A 22,786-nucleotide genomic window follows, 5' to 3' on the forward strand; every position below is an offset into this window, starting at 1 on the left:
GGATTCATTTTGCAATCATCTTATAATTATAATTGATGGTATTTTTTATATTTATACTGACACTTAGTAGAACCTAGCATTGGTATTAAAAACTGGGATCTATAATTAAAAAAAATTATAGAAGCAGGAGTTGGGATTAAAATTAGCGTACCACCTCCACTCTTTTTCAAACCTGGGTGTTTCTTCTATGGTCAAGGAAACTCGGTTGAATGGATTTTAAATACATAAAGAAGCTTCATCTGTCATCATCCTTGGACAATAATTTCATGATCCAGGAGACACTACAGTCTTGGTATCAAATCATGCCAAAACTTTTTTCTTTTTGAGGACTTGATGTTCACCTCTCCTCTGAAACCACGTCCTGGACTTCCTATTTCCTAGACTTTTGGGGTGAGGGGGACAAGTGTATCTAAAGTATGGCAAATGAACTGGGTGGTAGTATCTTTGAAACCAACTGCACTAACAAAGTGTGTGTTTCAAACGCATTCTGGCTATAGCAGTCTCTCCTATTTTAGGAGCCTAAAGTTGAAGGTGCCCTAAGACGGAGAATTCCTTTCCCTCCCTCACCTTCTATGTAATTAGAAGATTCTATCCATTTAACATTTGTAGAACTATAGTAGCAGCCTCTATGATTTCATAAAGTACTGCATTTATGCACAGTGGCCACCCAGGTAAAGCCTCCAAACAGCCTCCAAGGCTAAGTGTCTTGTTATCCCAGAAAGGTACAAGATAAGGAAACAGAAGCTTGTAACAGAGGGAGGGAAGCAGGTCCTCTTCTCTCCTTATGGGCTTCAGATGGTCGAGAAGGTCCTGCACTGCAGGCAGGGCTGGGAATCTGTCTACAGAGGGAAAGGAGCTGCTTCTGAAGCATTTGCTTGGAAGCCACACAGTTCCAGCCAGTTTCCACCCCATGTTCTTTGCAGCACATCTGAGAGGATTTCAGTAGAAGAATAAAGCAGTGTTGTAAGTGAGTGTTGTAATCACCTCTGACTGGTGATGCGTGAGGTGGCCATTTACTGACACTCTCACGCAAGGACTGAAGGAAGGCTTTGACAGATAAAGTACCGAAGATGAGGCTACTGATACAAAGTAATGTTGAAAGGCTATTGATGAGAGTCTGAATAAGGAAGCCTGTGAAGGATCAGGGTGTGGGAGCTTCCTTTGACGTGGGCTTTTTTTTGTTATTTAAACACTCTTTCTGCGTCCAGTTTGTCATGTGACCACAATAAAGCAGTGTGAACCTAGGCAGAAGTATTAGGTCCAAGTCACTCGATATCGTTGCTGAGAGCTTGGGCATCTGAGTCAGACAGATCCAGGTTTGAGTGCATTTACTAGACAGATGACTTTGCAAGTCACATCTTCCAAAAGATGGGGATAAGAATATCTATTTTAAAGTTCTGTACTGAGGAAGAAATTACGTCTGTAGTGTGTCCTGCATAATGGCCAGCACATAGTAGGTCCTCAGTGTTAGCTTCCTTTCTTCTCCTTACATAAGTACCATCTTTTGCTACCTTCTAACTTCTCCCTATGTCTAAAACTTAATATGATGTTTCCCACAGAAATAAATAACTAGAATAAAACTATCATCAGTCTATTTAATGAGTGTATATCCTTGGGTATGTTCTATTCAGATAACATTCCTACAGGTTTCTTTCTTCTTATATCTCAGGAAGCCCATATTTTTATGGCTTTATTTATAATTTTCATAAGTAAATTATTATTCAAATACATAATCAAGAGGATGAATTCTGTAAAACTTTTTTTTACATAGATATGCTTGCACACATATATCCAATCATATCTTTGTTTCTTTTGAGTAGTGAAATAGCAAAAGCAGAATTCCTCCTTAAGGAGTACATGAAATATGGATTTTTTCTGCTGAAATTGTCTCCAAAACATTGGCAAGTCCAGCAAACACTGAAAAGAACTCAGGCATCAAAAAATAAAGTCAGTGTCAGCCTTCTAAAACTATCAAGTAAGTCACATGTTCTTAATTTTAATTAAGTAAATATCCCTAATTCTAAAATATTCTGCTTCAGTGTTTGATATTTATTTCTATTTCAATAGTCAGAATTTTTTAAGCAGACCTGAATAAGAATTCTCACCATTTCTGTGTTTATATATTATTAATTTGGAAACCCAGGTTAATTTCAGATATGAAGCAATAAAAATATATATATGTTTGTGGAAAAAGAGAAACAGATGTTATGATAGCATACCTAGAACACCCCCTAAAAACTTGAAAAACTATTTGACTTTATTAAAGGGATCTGGAAAGTAAATGAACACAAAGTCAATTATACTTTATTAGAATAGCATATTAACCTAATTAACTTTATTAACTAGAAAATATACAAGGAAATGAAATCTAAGAAAATAACGATAACCTTAATGTGCGAGCCCTGGAAGTTTGATATATAGAAAAATATGTCATGTTTTCAGATAGGAAAATTGATATTTGTAAAGTTGCCAATTTTTCTGAAATTAATATATAATGTATTTTATGGAATTTTAGTAATATAACAAAAATGTTACCAAAAGTTTGTCAGGGAGTTGAGTATTGGGATAGAGAGAACTTTGTGCTATGATTCTGAGGTTTATCTAGAAAGATGAACAAGTATTTTTGAATTAAGATAATGGGAGGGGGTTACTAATCCTTTAAAATATTAATATTATATATTGTTACAGAGGTCCAACAAGTAAAAAAGTATGATACTGGCATTAGGAGGTCTGCTCAAAGGACCAGAAATGGATCCTATTATATATAAAAATTTAGTAAGTGATAAAATTAGAGCCATAAATTAAAGGGGAAGACTTGTATTTCCAGCAACATTGGGGTAACAAGGACCAGACTTACCTTCCTGCCTGAAAAACTGGATAATTATAGGAAACAGTTGTTTTCAGACCCTGGACACCAAGTAGCAAAGCAGAGTAATCCTGGGAGAGGGAAAGCCAGTGAGGTGCACCCTCCGATTGCCTCAGTTTACTGCCTGGAGAGAGAGTCCAGGTCACAGCACCAGATAGGGAGCCCAGGTGGAACCCAGCTGAGAACCTGTCCTATTCCTCCAGGGAAGAAGCATTTACACCACAGAAATGGGCCCACTACAAGTCAGGGCGAAATGGGCCCACTACAAGAGAGCTGGTTGTTAAACATGTACCAGCGCACCATTCATGGTTACCCTGCTTAGTTCCCTGTGTTTCTCACTGTGCCCAGCGTGATTAAATTAGATCATGTGCGTGAAGCATTGGGCATGGTGATGACACTTGGTTAAAGCTCACTAAAGGGTGTCGAACAGAGAGAAAATAAATGCAAAGGAAAAATGAGCAGTATTTAATAGCTCAAGATTCAAGCCTCCTAGAATTGTCATCTAACTAGAGGATGCTCAGAAACCAGGAAGTCCTTCAGTCCAAAAGAGTAAGTGGCTAACACTGGGATTTTAGGGGTTATAACAGACTGATATTGGAAATGCAGACCTCCCAGCGCCCCACAGGTCGGTTCCACCCTCTCCCTACTCCAGAGACCAGGCCCTGGGTGTGCACAGCACGGGTGCTGGTTCCGAGTCGCCATCGTGCATTTCCGTCTCTGGAAGTTTTGACAGTAACTCTACCTTCATCCTGAGACAAACTTCTCACCCTCAGAAGTGGCTTTTTTACCCCTCTCTCTCGCTTCCTCTCTCTTTTCCCTCTTTATTTTCTATTTCTAGAATCCCTAGCAAGTTCACATAAAAAAGAGACCTTTGATGAGAACGAGAGGACATCAGACTATTCAGAAGACTCTTCTCTGGGAAGAGGCAGCCAAGGTAGAAGTACAGATTTGGGACTTCACTCACAAAAGTAAAACCAGAGAATGTTTTCATCTCAAACTGGAGATGGAGGACCTGGAAAATAGAGTGCGGGCCCACATCATCCTTAATCCCGGAAGCCAGGGATTCCGGTTCTCTCTCTGATGTTATCACAAAACCCAGAAAGGTGGCCAAGTGGACAGAGCGGGTGGAGGACCAGGGGAAGATGGTCCTGGCTACGCTCCTTAGCTAGGCCTCCCCATCCCTCCTGACAGGCCCATTCCCAGGCCCAGGAAACCAGGCCGGTGGCAACTAGGTGACGGCCATTGGCCTCAGGGAAGTAGCGCCTGGGGGAAAACTGAGGTAGCTCGAACATGACCCCATTCAACTCTGAGAACGCCTCCAACGTCACCATCCCCTTCAGGTGGGACCACCCTCCCCCTCCTCTCACCGTCATACCTGCGCACCAGAGATTTGGCTCCCTGAGCTGCTCTACTTGGCTTCTGTATTTTAACATGGTTTGACTTGGTGGCCAACATTTAAAAATTAGCAGATGTCATGAAAAAACCTGAATCTTTGCTTGAAAACCACAAGACCGGAAGTCTGGGGCCAAATTAGGGATTTTCCCACAGGAAGGGTCTGCCCTCTCCGGTTGCCTTAGTCCCCACTGGGCCCACTTCGCTCCTTTACCCACCCCACACTGTGGTCATTTGAGTCCGCAATCCCCAACACAGGCTGGCGCTTGGGGACTCCTTTTTGCCTTCATTCTGCTCTCAGCCAGTGGATGTGTTTGGTGGGGGGGACTAACGCTCAACAGTTCAATTTGCCTGATGCTTCGTGCATTTGCCAAGCCGGTTGAAAAAGTGAATTCTTTTGAGTCATGAGGCCAGTTTGGACCCACGTTATTTAAGACACAGCACTTTGTCTGTCAGAGGATCTGGAGTAGGACGTGGGGGTGGGTGGGCAGAGGGATTGAGTGGTGGTGTCAATGTTTTCTTTTTGAAATTTTGAATATCGAAGTTATTCAGGTTCGGTAACACTCCTTAACAACACTTCTTAGTAATATGTGTTTGTGTATCAGCTTCAAAGGGAAGATGATAATTTATGATGGTGGCGGGACCCATCTGGTTCTTCATCCATCTTTTCCCCTTCTTTCCATGACTCACCATATATTTTTTTAGAGGCATAAAATGTGTCAGGCAATTTTCAAGACCCCAAGTGCACAGAGATGACTAGGACATAGTTCTGTACCCCAGAACTACCATATAATGGGGCAAGTGATGTAGTCATGACAGGTAGTAAGCGCACAGGGAGCCAAAGCCAAAAATGTGATCTCCTGCCTGAGGCATTTCAAAGTGTCTTCATAGACAAGGTCACCTTTGAGCTGGATTTTGAAGTATGAGTAGGAGCTTGCCAGGTGGAGGGTGGGGAGAGTGAGGCCCACTGCAGTTTCAAGACAGAACAGTAGGAAAAGTGGTTCAGAGCCAAGAACAGCAGGAAGAGTTGTTGGGAGCCACAAAGCACTGGCATGAGAAAACGTGACAGGGGGTGGGGAAAGGGACCTGGGGGCCAGTGGATAAAGAAACCCAAGACCAATTTTGGCCACTTCTTAGTTGCAAACCAGGGTCAGGCTCAGACCTTGATGTAGGAGGAACAAGTGCACACACGTGTGAGACACATGGGTGCATACACGTGGGGAGGGGACAAGTGCATGGGCAACTTGTACATGGTGATGGTCGGTCTCCCCAGGATTTGCAGTGATTGAAGCTCCTATCATTTTAATTTTCTCACTTGATTAGAATATACATATATGATTAGGCAAAAATAGAACCATGATGTATATTTTACAATTTATGTCTCTGATTTGTGACCCCCAATAGTTGTATCCTGCTTCTGACAATATGCCCTCTGTCCCCCAGCCAGGTTGCTTTTAATTTTGTACTTATGTTTGGAACAGAATTTCAGTAAAATAAGAGAACTCCATTTTCTATATAATTATCATTCTAATAATAATTTTTTTTTAGAAAGAAGTAATAGGCTTATCTGCGCAGAAAAATGAATACCTTGCACCAAGTGACAAGGACTCATTTCTAATTTCATGTAATTTTTTTTTTACTCCACCATCAACAATGGCATGGACTTCACGTGGACATTTTGAACAGGAAGGCCACGGAAGAGGCCCATTCTCACCCCAGAGAAAAAGAAATCAACCGCATCAAAGTACAGTATACACTCAATAATTCTCTTGGAAACCGTGAATGGTTTTTAGCAAATAACTCTTTTAGCCTTTCTTCAGCATATATACTACGTATCCACACCTGTTGTTACAGATACTGCAGGTGATGGTTGCTGCTCCTGTGTGCTCCTGAGGTCCCCAAGCTGTCACAGGCCTCTCTGCATTCTTTGATAAGCACCTGCCACTACTGTTTGCAGAAACTGCCTGCCCCTGCATCTTGGGTCTTTGCCTCTCAGAATCCACTGCCCTATTGTTTCTTAAGCTACTCTGCTAGGCTGTGTATTTGCAATTTCAGCACATCATTCAAAATTGCTGCAACAGAACTTCAAGGTGTTTTTATTTATTTATTTTTCTTCTTTCCTTACTTGATTGTTGACTCATTTATACACATTATTTCATAAGTTACTAGTTCTCAACTCTGGCTACCCCGTGGGAGCCTTACGAAAATATGTTAATACCAGAGACAGACACACCAGCCCTGAAGAAGGGATCTGTGTTAGCACCACAGTATCCGCAACAATCACTGAGGGCAACAGAGACACTTTGCTCTTTAATTCCAAGGGCCCTGGGGTCACTCCATTTCTGTGGCATTTAGCAGTCCCTGTATTTTTTAATTAATTAATTTTTTTAAACAATTAATTAATTTTAACTAATTTTTTATTTTGAGATCATTGTAGATCACATGCAGTTGTAAGAAATAATGCAGAGAGATTCCATGTACCCTTTCTCTATCAAATTTAGGAAGTTCCCCTCTATTCCAATTTTTCTCAGGTTTTTATTTTTTCATAAATGAGTACTGAATTTTGCCAATGCCTTTTCTGAATCTAGATGCACACAGTAACATGCAGACACCATAATTGCTTCCTCAGAAAGCTCACCACTCTCATAATTTCTTTCATTCACTCAGCAAATATTTATTGAGTGCTCTGGGGCCACAACAATAAATAAGGGGCTTAGCATCTAGGGAGGAGGCAGACAAGGGAGTAGTTGATTACACTACAATGTGATAATGCCATTGGAAGGATAAACTCAGAGTGCCACAGGCATGCAAAGGTAAAAGTCTTAACCCAGAGGAGAGGTGAGGGGTGGGAGGGCGAGGGCAGGATCCGCGAGTGCTCTCCAGAACAGGTCGTATCTAGGCTGAGTCTGGTGAAAGGAGGAGGAGGAGTTAGTGAGGACAAGCTCTGGAAGGAGAGGGCTTTATGGCACAGAGGTGGCAGAATGTGCTCTGTTTAGACTGTCTGAGCCACAGGTGAGAGGGGGGGAAGCTCAAGGGGTAAACAGGTACTGCGCCATGAGCAGGTAGTGGTGATGCTATCCTAAGAAGACTATGCTTTGTCCCATTTTGTCCCCTTAGGGAGCCACTAAGGGTTTCAGGAAAGAGTGTGACAGAGACCCAATCACATGTGCATCTTAGAAAGATGGATGTGGTGGCATTGTAGAGAATGAAATGGTGGGGAACTGAGTGTCACAGTTAGGAGCCCATTGTCACAATTCAGGTGAGACAGAATGAACTGCCTAAACCAGACAGTGGCAGTGGCAGTGGGAATGAAGAGACATCAGGAAAATGGCATTGACAGGACTTTGGAAAGCTTACACAAAGATTGAGGGAAGTGTGAGGAAAAGAGATTGGTTAAGGCTAACTCCCAGATTTCTAGCATGGCAACTAGTGACGCTGGGAACACAGTAAGAGGAACAGGCCTGAAGAGGAAGAGAAGGAGTGTGATTTTGGATGTGTTTGTCTTAGCTTCCTATGGAACAGCCAAATGGATATTGACATCCAGGTAGAGGTTGGACATTGAAGTCTAGAGCTCAAGAAAAAGTGACTGAGATGTGCTACTGTTAGTGTAGTAGCAGTGATTGAATCCATGAGAGAGGATGAGGTCACCCCAAAAGAATGGGTGCAATGAGAAGGGAAGAAGGCTGAGGAACAGCAGACATTTATGTCGAAGAGGAACCCAAAAAGATTACAAGAGTATCAGAGAGGTAGGAAGAGACCGATTACAAAGTGATGTCACTGAAGGGCTGGCCTGTGGCTCACTCGGGAGAGTGTGGTGCTGATAACACCAAGGCCACGGGTTTGGATCCCATATAGGGATGGCCAGTTAGCTCACTGGCTTAGCGTGGTGCTGACAACACCAAGCCAAGGGTTGAGATCCCCTTACTGGTCATCTTTTGGAAAAAAAAAAAAAAAGAAAGTGATGTCACTGAACCCAAGAAAGAGGGGGGTGGATGGTGGTGTCAAGTGCTTTCTCAGGGTAAGTTTCCCAAGTATCCATCCACTCCCACAGCCTATTTTCTCTGTTTCTCATACCTTATCTCCATTTGCTAAAAGGGCAGCTCCAGGTGGGTGTTTGTCCCCTCAAACTCAACATGAGCAGAGCAAATATTAATCTTTTCCTTATTCCATCCTTAAATCATTTTCCTTCCTGTGAGAGCTACCTGCAATTTTCCAGGCTCCCAGACTACAATGTTGGAGTCATCTTTGTCTTTTCTCTTTTGGCCCTAATAGCTCTTTCTATTCTTGGTTCCCATGATTTCATTCTTCCCTGTATCTCTGGATCCTTCTCCCTTCCCCCACTCACTTCCTCACTTTGCCCATCATGGCAGCAGCCCTCTACTTGAAAGTGTTAATGACCTAGATCACAACAATAGCCACATTACTCTCTCCCTATCCCTACTTCTCTAATAGTCCAATCATTTTCAATTTATCTCTCTTAAAGGATTTTTCCAGAGCCGCTTGCTAAGCCACATAATTATTCTTCAAGGATGTACCTCATTGCCTATCCCCCCAGCCAACATCTCCTCAGCCTGATTGGAAGATATTTTGAAAAGTAAAATCTGCTCTTAAAAGGAAAAGGATTGTCTTACTCGGGGATGTCCAGAAGACTGTGACACAAACTTAGTTTTGAGCACTAGAGCACATGTTTTATTTCTCAAGACTGCATTAAAAGGGGCAAAACGGATGTGGTAATGCAGGCTGTCATGTGTTTCTTTTCAAGAAGTTACCTTACTCTCTCTATATATAGATGCACCTCAAATAATTGGTACCATAAGATAATGGCCTTTCCACGTGGTCTCGTTGTTTGTGTATTTCAGCCTTGTCTGGGGCCAAATCCTGATTTTCTTTTGCATACACACAGAATCTATTGATTTCTGCAATCAGCAGTTCCCTAAGGCTAAATGGGCTATTGAAAAGGAGGATTATGTTACAGTTAGGTTCCAAAGACAATTCAGAAATGAAAGCAAATCTTTTGACAGAATGGCTCACAAATTAGACATTTTCTTTTTCTTCTTTTACAGCTGGACTGAAAGTATCAGTTCAGAAGACAGTTTGGAATTCTTTTTAGATGATGATGCAGACTTTGATGTGGTAACCAGATTACATTTCTTGATTTAAATACTGTGGTGAAAAGTACAGATGCTCATTTCTTCTTTTGAAATTAAAATGTTCTATTCCAAATGTTCCACAAACTTTCCAGAAGGAAAAATGATTTTGATACTGTTCTCCAATTGGATATATAGTAGATCTTTATCATAAGATAATTTATGAAAAATAAATGTCTATAATAGGTAATAATTTAAGAGATATATATCATCTACAGTCTTCCTGTAAAAATAGCCACTTTCTGATTGCTTATCATTTTATCGGGGCTTGAGATGTACTAAGTGGCCTTCTACAAAACAGCCCTTTATTGCCACAAGATTGACTTTGAGCTAAACCTATCCTTATGCAAACACAGAAACTCAAAAGAACAAAACCCACCGTCCATTACACACCTTATCAGAGTCATCATTTTTTAAATTGTGGTTTAAAAAAAACCTCATAACATAAAATTTACCATCTTAACCATTTTTAAGTGTGCAGTACAGTAGTGTTAACCATATGCAGATTGCTGCACAACAGATCTCTAGAACTTTTTCATCTTGCAAAACTCAAACTCTACACCCATTAAACAACTCCTCTTTTCCACCTCCCATAGTCCCTGGCAACCACCATTCTACATTCTGTTTCTGAGAGTCTGATTACTTTAGATACCTCATATAAGTGGAATCATACAGTATTTGTCTTTTTGTGACTGGCCTATTTCACTTAGCATAATGTCCCCAAGGATAATGTCCATGTTGTCTCATGTGACAGGATTCCCTTCTTTTTTAAGGCTGAATAATATTCCATTGCACGTAGTTACCACATTTTCTTTATCCATTCATCCATCAATGGACATTTAAGTTGCTTCCAACTCTTGGCTATTGTAAATAATGATGAGCACGGGGGTGTGCAAATACCCATCATCTTTTAAAAAATTGTTTACTTAAAGTAATATACACTTATTCTTAAAATTTTGGACAATAAAATAATTAAAATGTGGAGGGAAAATGAACTTCACTTAGCCTTCTGGCTTCTTCTTCTATTCCTTCTCCCTTGCCTTTCCCTTTTTCCTGCTTGTGTTTCTTCTTCTGCTTTAATCCTTCTTTTCTCTTTTCCTCACTCGCTTCTTTCTTTTTCCCTTCCCCTTCCCCTCTTTAGTACCTTTCATCTTTCCCTGATACCCAAAACATCCTCTTCCTTAGAGCCAACTCTCACTAGGGATATAGGTGGGGCTCCCGTGTAACTCTTTACCCGTGTCTCCTGCACAATCAGAACAGTATTCCTTTACTCCACTATGTTTCCTAGGTAAGTCACATGTGCATAGGTAGCATATTTTGAAATGAACTATATTGTTCATTATTGATTGATTAGGAGCCAGAGCTTTATTTTAAAGAACCAGAAGAGTTACTCCAAGTCCTCACAGAATTGGAAGAGCAGAATCTTACTTTGGTCCAGTATTCCCAAGATGTAGATGAAAATCTTGAAGATGTAAACAAAAGAGAAAAAATAATACAGGATAAAATGTAAGTCATTAAAAACAAGTACATTTATTCTGTTAGGCAATTTCTAACTGGAGATTGGGTCGAACTCATTGACATGTGGCTCTTTCTCATGGTCTCTCTGGATTTAGGCTGGGATTTTTATTAACAGTAGTCTACATTGTGGGGTATAAAATGTAGAAGTTATATTTACACAGAATAGACTGGCTTTAGTTTAATTTTGTCCCTACTTCCTTCCATTTGTCAAAATATTTTCCTACCTAGTAATAATAAAAGATAGTTTTAAAAACTAAAATGAATTAGGCCGGCCCGTGGCTCACTCGGTAGAGTGCGGTGCTGATAACACCAAGGCCATGGGTTTGGATCCTATATAGGGATGGCCGGTTTGCTCACTGGCTGAGCGTGGTGCTGACAACACCAAGCCAAGGGTTGAGATCCCCTTACTGGTCATCTTTAAAAAAAAAAAAAAAAACTAAAATGAATTAAACTGCCTTAATTTTTGTCAAGTATAATTTTCACTCTGTCTCCTGGCTTGCTGTCATTCCTCAATCAAATCATGCTTTAGATGATAATGCTAATAAATGCATTTTCCTTGGCTGTTACTCTCAACAAAATAATTTTTGTGATTAAATATTATATTATTTTATAACATATTTCATGACTATAAAAGAAAAGATTTCTGTCAGGGCAAAGAGGCTGGATCTGATAACTCACAAAATTCCTTTCTATTCTAAAATTTTATATTATTATAATTTTGAAAAAGAACTTCAAGTTGTAGAGAATAGATTTTTATATCTGCTCATTATAAAAATGTGTAGAATCTTTTTTGGAGAAATTTTCTGGGCCAGACAATGGCAATCATTTTAAACAGTAGGTCAAACTACATTTAACCTCAGAACAAGTGAATTCGTTCAGAAGATAAGAAACTAAAAGTCATGATCTCACAGCCAATTCATTACCACGACTGTATCCTTTGAATCCTTGTATCTTTCTCAATTCTCACAGCGGATGATGGCTGCCCTCCCTCCCCTAAGTACGATTTTCCAGGACAGGGTGGATGCGGGCAGGCAGGAAAAGGGATCTGTGTCAGAATCTATCTCTAGGGGATCGTTATCCAGGGAAATCTCTAGGCAAGGGATTCAGGAGTCTATATTTTCCCCCTTGGCCCACCAGATATTCTGGTTCTCAGCCAGGTTTGCAAACACTGCCATAATATATCACACCACAGCTTGGGTTCCTGACATTCTAGCTCTTGATTTGGGAGACTTGAGGGGACACAAAGGTAGGGAAAGGGAAGAAAATAGCTTTCTGATGGAAGTTGACAGCAGCATGCACTTCTGATTCACTTATGATTCTCACTGTAACTTGAAAAGTTGTATGTACTTTGGCAATGTCTTCAACTGTGGACTCATACTTGGCCTGCTAGAGATAGGATGCTGGCACATGATCTAGAAGGATGTCGAAGCTCCTGACTGACAGTTATTTCTCTAAACCACAAATTACAGATGGGGGTCTCTTTCTTTTTTTGCAACAGAAATACCAACATAGAGTTTCTTTTAGAGAACAAGGCAGTGCTTAAGGATAAGTGTGTGAGAGAAGAGGAAAAAGCAGCAGAATTGGAATTAAGGTCCAGGCTATTTAGTTTCGGAGAATTTAATTCAGAGGCTCAGGTAATCAATTTTTGTCTATGGTAATTTTATTTTGGGTCATGATAATAATAATTTGTATTTCCTGTGTACGAAGCATTTGAATAGGGGAGTTAAAGCAAATCACAAGTCTCAGGTTAATGATAGAGGCAGAAAACCAGCTTGTAATTATCCTGCCAGTATGTAATACTGAAATTACATAGCTAGGAAGCATTCAAATTGGCACTAGGTTTCTCTTAAAATGTTGCTCTAATCTTTACAAACTATGATTCTTTTCCTCTAAATACATTTCTTTAAGTCAGAGTGTATATATGTATTAAGTAATTTACTGCCTGAGATCATTTAAGTGGTAATTTAACGAGCAAGTAATTACGAGAGGAAGCAGTGAATCAACTCAACAATGAATCAGCACTGAATGGAAAATTTGCCCAACACTGAGCTTGTATTACATTTTGGTGTCTTTGGGCCTGCACAGATAGACTCATTATCAGAGCACTGGTGACACATACTAGGACACTTATGTAGTGACATGTTCATCTCTCCAGCTGGATGCAAACCCCTCAAGGGCAGAACTGTCTTAGCCTTTTTAGTTCAGTTTAATGTCCCCATAAAGTTGGTGCTCAATAAATGTTTGATGAATGAATGACTAGGTTAGTTTTTAAGACTCATAACAAACTCCATCTAACATTGGTTTCCTTGTAAAAACCTTAAATGAAATAAAAATTCAAAGCTAATATGTGGAGCTAATATGACATTTACGGTCAGGAACTTGATTTTCAAACAGAGATGGATTTGGGGTAAGTATCAGAAGATTACTGTCCTCCCTACCCACAAAAAGCAGAAGCTGTTCATGGCTCCTTTGTACACACATTCCCTAGGGTGTTATAGCACCCTGAGTTAGCGGCGGGTGGGCTTGCGCATTGCTAGAGGAAGAAGTGTGATGACATCCACCTTTCAGCTCTTCAGTGCTGGGTTTTGTTGTTGTTGTTGTCGTTGTTTTAAAACATGATTTTTACTGTGATTAAATATACATAACAAAATTGACCATTTAACCATGTTGACTTGTAGCTCAATGGCATTAAGTACATTTACAATGTTGTCTAACCATCACCACTATTTCCAGAACTTTTTCATCATTATTTCAACATAAAATGTAACACCTTAACCATTTTTAAATTTACAGTTCAGTAGTGTTAAGTACATTCACATTGTTTTGCCACAAATCTCCAGGACTCTTTTCATCTTGCAAAACTGAAACTCTGTATCCATTTAACAAACTCCCCATTTCTCCCTCCTTTGCCCCTCGCAACGACCATGCTACTTTCTGTCTCTAGGAATTTGACTATTCTCGGTTCCTCATGTTAAGTGGAACAGTACAATATTTGTTCTTTGGCGTCTGGCTTATTTCACTTAGCATAATGTTTTCAATGTTTATCCATGTTGTAGTATGTATTAGAACTGCATTTTTGTCTAAGGCTGAGTTAACAGTCCACTGTATGTGTATATACCATATTCTGTTTATTCACTCATCTGTTGATGGACACTTGGGTCATTTCCATCCCTCAACTCTGTTTTAAATAATTCTGAAGCTGATTGACAAACAAAATGTGAGATAAACATTCGTGATATCCATTTCATCCAAGTTTAGGGCAGCTATGGAAAAAACTGGCATTTTCAATACTTGTAAACATTAAAGCAATCAGATCCCTAAACAGAGAAGGTAGAATTGATCTGAAAATTACTTTTTAAAAGACTGTCCATGAAATTTTTGTCACGAGTATAAATTTGGCATTCATGTATTTATTGTATATTCAGGGGAAATGGGGCTAATAATTCACAGTGTTTCCTAGAGATAGAAACTGTAGGGTAGAGAAGGAGAGGCAGAGAGGAAAACTGGGAGGAAAAAGTATTCTTAGAATTTTCCTGTTTTCCTAACCCCATTCTTCCAGACCTCAAAACATGCAAAACATAATCCTTTATGAGTAAATAAACATAGTTGCACCTAATTTTCTAAAAGTTTTTTCCCAGGTGTAATTGACACAACTAATTTTGATACTCAAATTATCATAGTTACTTTGGAGCTATAACTGTACAATGAATATTTTATTCTTTCAAAACTTCCACACTCCTAACTGTACCTGATCCCCTAAAATTTTTTTCCTTGATTCAATATTTTACTTGTAAAATAAAATTTTAAATTCAAGTATAGTATAATGTTGAAAGTGCACATATCATTAGAGTACCTCTTGAGGACTTTCCTCAAAGTGAACACACCTACATGCTACCTCCAAATTAGGGAATAGACCATATCTGCCCCCAGAAACTTCCCTCATATTTCCTTCCAGTTTCTACCATCCCTCAAAAGTGACCACTATCCTGACTTCTCTCACCATCAATGAGTTTTCCTATTTTTGAACTTTGTGCAAATGGAATCATGTAATGTATCTGGCTTCTTTCTCATAACATTATGTTGGTGAGATTCATCCATGTTGTTGTGTGTAGCAGTTCCATTTTCATGGAACATGAAATGGAACATAAGGTATTTCATTGTTCAGTTTTCAGAATGTGTTCATCTCTGGGTTTTATTATTCTTTTGCACAGGGAGCTGATCAAATTCAATTGGCAGCATTGTGTGTAGACAGCACACAGCAGAATGTGACATGGATTAGAATGACAGAATCCTTGAGTTGGAAGACTTCCAATGACATCTAGTTATGTCCCCCCTCCCCTCTCCAGTTCTGATACAATGATTCCTCCTAAAAGGTCACTCTGGTCATATCACTTCCCATTTGCTGTTGGAGGGCATTTTAAATTCTCATCCCGGTATCAGAGTTTTCCATAATCCCACCCCACTATACCTCCTGAAGAGCACCTCCTACCCCCTGAAGCCTCACTTGGTGCTCAGGGCTAGGCCTGCCATCTGGTGGCAGTTCCAGGGATCAGGCTGACACTTTACTTATGTCATCAGTAGGCTTGTATCTTGAGCTCTATTTTCTTTGCCCTTTTGAGGGCCAGGCTCTCAATCTCTTTTTCACACAAGTCATCTTCTTTAACCTCATTCCTCACTATTTCTTTCTTCCTGCTGGTCAGTACAGGGATCTGAACCCTTGATGTTGGTATTATGATGCCCTCTAACCAACTGTGCTAACCGGCCAGCCTGCCTTCTCTCCTTTCTTATGCTGTTCTTACCTTGTTATCTTAAGAAATTATCCCTTTTTGTCTTCATCCTCTCCTGGATGTCCTAAAAAGCCACTGCCCATGCCTATCTAAAGCTCTGTTTAAGAGGTCTCTTTAGGAATTTATATCAACGGCTTACCATTCTCACAGTAAAGTTGCTTTTTCTCAAAACCAGTGTTCAATATATTTTTTTAAGTATCAAGTTTTTTCTGCTTTAGTGACTCACATTTCAGCAGTTTTGCTTTTTAATATGCAGTGTACAATATTTCAGCCCCTAATGGGTTACTTTCACTTTTTCCTTTTATCTTTTTCTACAATGTCTCCAAGGTTTCTAAAAGGAATATGTTGTTATATAAATAGAAAATATAATAAATGTTATTTTAGGGAGGGGAAAAAAGGGGGCTTTATGAAAAATAGGACTTTTGCTTTTTTCTTTTATATTATTTTTTATTTCTCCAAGTTTTCTAAAAGGATTGTGTTTTAGTATAAATAGGAAAAAGAGTAAGTATTACTTTAGAGAGAGAGAAAAAAAGGAGCTTTTTGGTAAATAGGACCATCAGATAGCTTGTTAAACTAGGAGGTGGGGGAGACAAGCAGTTGGAAGTATACTCTTGGTATCAGATCTTGGCTTATAATTAAGTGTTGGTGGCTCTGGAAGGAGACTGTGATTCCAGGAGGGATTTCCCATGGTTTCAGGAGCCACATCTGTCTTGAGTGTGTTATTTGTCCTTGGCTTTATGGTGATTCTCATCTTCTTGAGCAGAAGTGGGAACTGGGGCAGGATGCTACCTGGAGAGCTATCTACCTTGCCCAGCAGTTTGTTGAGGTCCTCTTAGCTGCGAATGCCAGGTATGCAATGGAGAAAGAGGATGATAATTTTCTTATGGTCCTGAAATGAGTTACCTACCAGCTCAAAAATATCTACCATCACTTAACACAGAGCAGTATCAAGGTACAGGGATCAGCAAAGTTTGACCTAAGCTTCTGTTTAGATTAGAATACTGCAATGGCTTTCCAAAGGAGAAAGTGAAAATCTGATTGCTATAAATGCTTTGGCAGACCAGCCTGGGAATCTGCTAGTAAATTTTTTTTTTTCTGAGAGAATGCATTTAGTCACTTATTCAGTAAACATTTATTAAGTGCACAGTTATGTGCAAGGCACTGTTAAAATGTATGTTGCCTCTACTTGAATGCTTAGGGAATCAGATAAACAAAAACATTCAAGGGAAAGGATATTCTTATTATAATTACGTTTTATAGCTGGGCTTAAATATATTTTAAGAAAATAATCCAAGGTGTTACTATAGTAATGATGTGACTATAAATGATGATACAGATTGAATATCACTGGTCTATGTCATATTAAAGTTTTCTTTTAAAAAAGGAAACACTTAGTAGCATATAAAAGACTTTTCACTGTATCATCGTAAAAGGGAATTTTATATTTATTGAATGAGCAACCAAATAGACATATGTTGTTATGCTTTCTGCTCTTCCTTTTCTTCCCAATATCAGGAAAAACTGATAGACTCACTTAGTAAAAAAATTAATCAAGTGTACAGAATCTGCATCGGAGATGCTGAGGTTGGTAGCCTCAATGCAGTTCAAAAGCTGGTAAAAGTAGAGTCTCGCCTGGTGGAACTGTGTGACCTCATCGAATCCATTCCCAAAGAAAATGTGGAGGCAATTGAGAGAATAAAACAGAAGGAGCGACGGCAAAAGTACAGTGAATTTCTTATGATATAAGTATAGTGAATGATTTAATGAATAGCTGGTTTTGCTTGGATTCCACAAATGTTTAGAAAGTCTCTCTCATATAGCAAGGACTGCCATGTAGGGACGCAGTGGTGAAGAACCAAACCCAGCCCTGCTCTCCTCATAAGTTATTTAGTGTGAAGACACTTCATCAAATATCTTTATAAAATAAATGTGTCTTACCAATGGTAATGAGCAGTGTGAAGGAAAGGAACCAAATGAACAAAGAAAACTCACTAGGGGCAATTGACCTAGTTCGGGAAGGGGAGGGGGTCCTTTTAGCCTGGAAAAGTGAATCTTTGAGGTGAACTCACTAGCCACGTGCAAATGTTTACAAAACTATGAAATGGAAGAATTGCACTTGTGGTGAAAGACCCAAGGCATAGAATTAAGAGCCCTTCATTGGAAAACTATAGGGAGACTCAATCTATGAAGGAATTGTTTGAAAGTCACAGCCACACAATGAGGGTTTTCCTCAGTGCAAAACTACCAACACTTATACAACAACACTTAGACATTAGTTCATTTATTCCTCAAGACAACCTTATGAAGATTATCATACCTGGGACTCCACCCCCTGACCCCCATGTCCCTGCCTAGCCTGGAGTCTTTCAGAACACACCGATTTACAGATTACCACACTGAGTTAAATAAGGATTTTTATGTACAGACTACATTTGAGGCGATTATAAATATAAATGACCCCTAGTATAATGTGGCATGTAGTAAATGTTTGTAAGTGGGATAATGTTTCTGTTATAGCAAAAAACATGTTGGAAAGCAGACTAGTTCTATGGCTACCCGCATCGGCATGAGAGCCTGCCTGCCTGGGTTCAATTCAGGTTCAACTGCTCACAACTTTGTGATCTTAGGCGGGCAGCATAACTTCTCCAGTCTCAGTTTCCTAATCTGTAAAATGGCAGTAATAATTGTACTTATCTCATAGGGTTGCTGTGCACATTAAATAATCTACATAAAAGCACTAAAGCCTGTTTGGCACATAGTAAGTACTCAAATATCAGCCATTAGTATTAGATATTTTGTTATTGCTTACTATATTACTGGTGCATGGGAGATATTGTTTCCCCCATATGAAAATGAAGTCCAGAATATATGAAGGTGATCCTGATCAGATTTTATTGAATATAAAGCAAACTTGTTAAGACAAACGAACAGATATGATGTAGTGGGCGGGGGGAGCGGGGAAAGAGGAACGGGTAAAGGGACATGAAAATCAACTACAATGTATATTGAAAAGTTAAAATTTAAAAAAATAATAAAAATAAATAAATAAAACAAAGCAAACTCTTAAAAAACTTTTGAAATAAAAGATTACTCCTTTCATAAGATGACCTCACTGATTACACTAACAGCACTTGCATCCCTTTTACAGTAGCAAATACATTCTCATCAAAGTGTAACTACAACTTATTTTCAGCAGTGATACATGAATTTAATTCCAATTATTTTTCTTCTTATTCAAGAGAAATTTAGTTGATTTTCCCCCATGGTTTGGAGGCACCTAACAGAGCACCTAATTTTACTAATTAAAATGCTCAGTAAATGTTATTTTCATCCACTAGTGTATAACCTTACACTGACAATAGTCTATAAATCCATAAAATATCACTTATTGAGAACCTATTCTGCACTAAGCCTTGTAATAGCCTTATAATAGACTATCTAATTTTCCTCCTCACAACAACCCTAAAGAGAATAAGACAAATAGTATGTCTTGGTCTTAATTTGAGGATGTCATTCAGAAAGATTAACTGGAGAGTACACTTTTGTGGCAACTCATTGAGCTATACACTTGTGATCTGTGTACTTTTCTGTATGTTATACTTCAATAAAAAGGTTTTAAAAAGCAGGGAGGGGGAAGCTGGAAGGTAATTCAAGTAGTTATTGTACAGACTAACTGTAAAGCACTGAAATGTATCTGGAGGGACTAGAAGGTATGATCTCATTTTAGACCAAGATCTGGGTAGATTTTACTTCTTCCAAAATGGTGAAATAAAATTTCTTCCCATTTCAAAACAGGATTTGTTGTTGGGGTTTACCTAAATATTCAAAAGTCACTATGGGTGAAGATGAAGTACCATTTTCATTTAACCTTAAAAGAGGTTTTATATTTTCAGATAGTTCATTACCAAAGAGTAATGATGTAGATCTTTTTTACTCTCTGTGATTTATAGTTACAAAAATGTTCCTCCCCTCTTGTGACAGGTTGCGTGATGAGAAAATGAGAGAAAAACAAAGACACCAGGAGGAAAGGCTAAAAGCTGCTCTAGAAAGAGCAGTAGCACAACCAAAGAAAAAGGTTCGTGTTTTGCTATTAATAGCCCAGCCACATCAACATGTGTGTGCCTCTGTGGTGCAAAACTGAAATATCTGATTTGTCTAACTTATGCAGGTTGAACTTCAGTAAAATAATCTTTCTTGCTCACGGCTTCAATTGTTCTCCCTCTGGTTCCTTGTTACTTTTAGAATAATCCAAATTATTAGGTCTTCAGTTCTCCATTAGACCCACTTTGGTAAAAGAAGCCTCTTCTCTTTCCTCTTTTTCTTTAGTTCTAGATTTGTGAAACTGGAGAATTTTTGAATAAGTTGTTTTAAATAGGTAATATAAGCATATGGTTCAAAGTTCAAAAGGTACAAAAGAGTATTCAGTGAAAAATCAGACTTCCTCAGTTGCCCTCCCTGGAGTCCACCACTGTTAAAAGTTTTCATCTGCATCCTTCTGGAAATATTCTACGTATTTGTGTACATATTCTTTTTCTTACAAATGGCAGCTATGAACCTTGCTTCTTTCACTCAACAAAGTTTTGGAGATAGCGAACCCAGAGAATTACATATACTTGGAAGGGTCTTCTAATCTCCACACTGTAAAGATAATGAGATTGATAGTTAAAGATTGAAGTTAAAATGATTTGCCCAAAGTCACTTCTGATTTAGCAGCAGAATCAGACCAGAAGCCAAGGTTCCTTATATGGCAAGAGTACCTGTCCAATCAGAAGTATGGGATCATACTTCTGTCACCAAGTGTATGTGGTCCATGGCTTCCACACTGGGTAAGGAGGGCCTTCTGTTTCTATGTGCCACTGTCTCCCTCCTCTGGGATGGGATCTAAAACATATTCCAGGAAGACAATTTCATGGTTATCTGCAAAGCTAATGTGGACAATGATTCTTACTACAGTGATAGGTAACACAGTGCTTGTGTGCCTCTTGAGGTAAGAACTTGAAAAAAGTTCTTAAGTATGATAACTGTTAATATGTACTAGTATACCAAAAAGTGACGATTACCTTAAAATATTTTATTTTAAATAAGTACTTAATCTTAGAAAGGGTCTATATTTATCTAGTTCAATTCAATTCTTCCTATGAAGACTTTCCTCACCTATTATTTTTCAATAGTCATCTCTCAGTATCCATAGGGGATTGGTTCCAGGACTTCTGGGTACCAATACCCACGGATGCTCAAGTGTCTGATCTAGAATAGTGCAGTATTGCCTATAACCTATGCAGATCCTCCCCGATACTTTAGATTACCTATAATACGAATACAATGTAAATGCTAAGTAAATAGCTGTAGTACTGTATTGTTTAGGAAATAATGGCAAGAAAAAAAGTCTGTATGTGTTCAGTAAAGACGCAATTTTTTTTTTCTGAATATTTCCCATCTAAGATTGGTTGAATCAACTGATGCAGAACCCATGGATATGGAGGGCTAACTGTATATCCACCTTTCCTTCTAGACCATAAGTTTTATAACCTTTGTATCTCCAAAGCCTGGAACATAGTGGATACTCAATAAATGCTTATTGAATAAACTAAAAATGAGAATAAAAACTAAAACTGGAAAAAAAACTGAAAAAGAAAATGGTGATCTGATAAAGTCAACAATGTAGAAAGACCTCTGATAGTTTACTCAGGACGCTTCATCACTGGCAATTTTCTCAGACAGTATGAATATGAAGGTTACCAAAAACTGCTGACATTTTTTAAAAAATTTTGACATTAGAAAAGAAATTCAGGGATTCTAGTCCCCCAACGACATTTTTTTTGTTGTAAGGATGGGAGGAGTGCTACTGTTATTTAGCTTCTCTGGGTCCAGGAATGTCAAGAATTCTTCAGTGCAGGGGGGAATGGTCTCACATGAGAATTGCCCTGCCTAAAATGTCAATATAGTGTCCCTTTTGAGACACAATGTATGTGTCCCATCAAATCTCATGTACAATAGAATATGGTAGTTTCCTCATCCATTCATTTAATTTATATATTTAATTCAGCTATAAAAGCAAAACAAAAACCAAAAAAGGGAAGGGGTAGATCCTAAGAATACAAGAGAAAAATAAATTGAGTAGTGATATACTTGGGTATATATACCCTAGAAAAAATGAACTTAAAATTTCCCTAAGAATTTCCTGGTGGGAACACCTCTAAGAGCTAATTGTAATACCAGTGTTTAAGAAAATAGAATGTGGTTTTCTGAAGTTTTTGTTTAACAAGATTTCTAAATGCTAGTCAACTGGTAGTCAACAGAAACAAATGATCTCTTCCAACTATGGAGAAAAAACTGGCCATGGCACTTAAACTAAATGTTGGCCTCCGATATGGTGCTTTTCTAGGCTGACTGTATTTGAACTGTATGCTATTTGATGACTTTACCTGAATCTCACCACTTCCCCATAAAACCTAACTCTGTTTTCTAGAAACTATAGGTGCTCAACTTGCTGCTTAACTTTGCCTAGACATCCATTAGGTTACCAATTCCTTATCTGATATTTTAAAGCATACTATTCTTATAAAAATCAACTTATTATTGGAATTTTACATACTTCAACCAGAAAACGGTTATGCTAAAGAATATGAAGTATTTTGTTTCCCTTTTGTTTCAGATGGGAAGACGACTTGTCTATCGTTCAAAACCTCCATCAGCTAACAGACCTGAACTAATTTCAGTCAGAGATTCAAGAACAAAAACAGAAGAGGAAGAATATTTTTTTACTTGAATAGGAGCAGTTAAGACATACCAGAATGTTTTAGGTATATTTCATAGATTTTGGCTTTCGGTAATGGCAATTTTCTGCCCCATATACTGACCTAACCAATTTGAGGAAGACAGGCCCTTATTCCAAAGGTTATAGTATTGGGAATGAGAGTTATTTTCTTTTGTTGAAGACTTTTATTATTCATATCATAATTATCATTCTATACAGCTTAACATTTATATCTATACTTTGAGCTCTTCTAGTTGGAGACACACATTCCAAAGATGGTTTATAGAAATGACTATATGGTGAATGACCATTAAAGTGT

The 22,786-nt window shown here is 38.6% G+C and overlaps 1 protein-coding gene across 1 annotated transcript in view; it reads left to right on the forward strand.

Moving 5' to 3' along the window:
• Positions 1–22,479, forward strand: part of CCDC38 (coiled-coil domain containing 38) — a 52,842-nt gene extending 30,363 nt beyond the window's left edge. The window contains exons 7-15 of the mRNA XM_063115643.1: positions 1,821–1,975; positions 3,705–3,800; positions 5,945–6,002; positions 9,322–9,391; positions 10,760–10,911; positions 12,422–12,557; positions 17,226–17,431; positions 19,692–19,785; positions 22,366–22,479. Of these exons, the coding sequence (XP_062971713.1) occupies positions 1,821–1,975; positions 3,705–3,800; positions 5,945–6,002; positions 9,322–9,391; positions 10,760–10,911; positions 12,422–12,557; positions 17,226–17,431; positions 19,692–19,785; positions 22,366–22,479 (1,081 nt within the window). The remainder of the gene's footprint in view (positions 1–1,820; positions 1,976–3,704; positions 3,801–5,944; positions 6,003–9,321; positions 9,392–10,759; positions 10,912–12,421; positions 12,558–17,225; positions 17,432–19,691; positions 19,786–22,365) is intronic.
• The last annotated feature ends 307 nt before the right edge of the window (positions 22,480–22,786 follow it).

The sequence above is a fragment of the Cynocephalus volans genome, chromosome 12 (genome assembly GCF_027409185.1).
Source record: "Cynocephalus volans isolate mCynVol1 chromosome 12, mCynVol1.pri, whole genome shotgun sequence".
In the NCBI taxonomy this organism is placed as follows: Eukaryota; Metazoa; Chordata; class Mammalia; order Dermoptera; family Cynocephalidae; genus Cynocephalus; species Cynocephalus volans.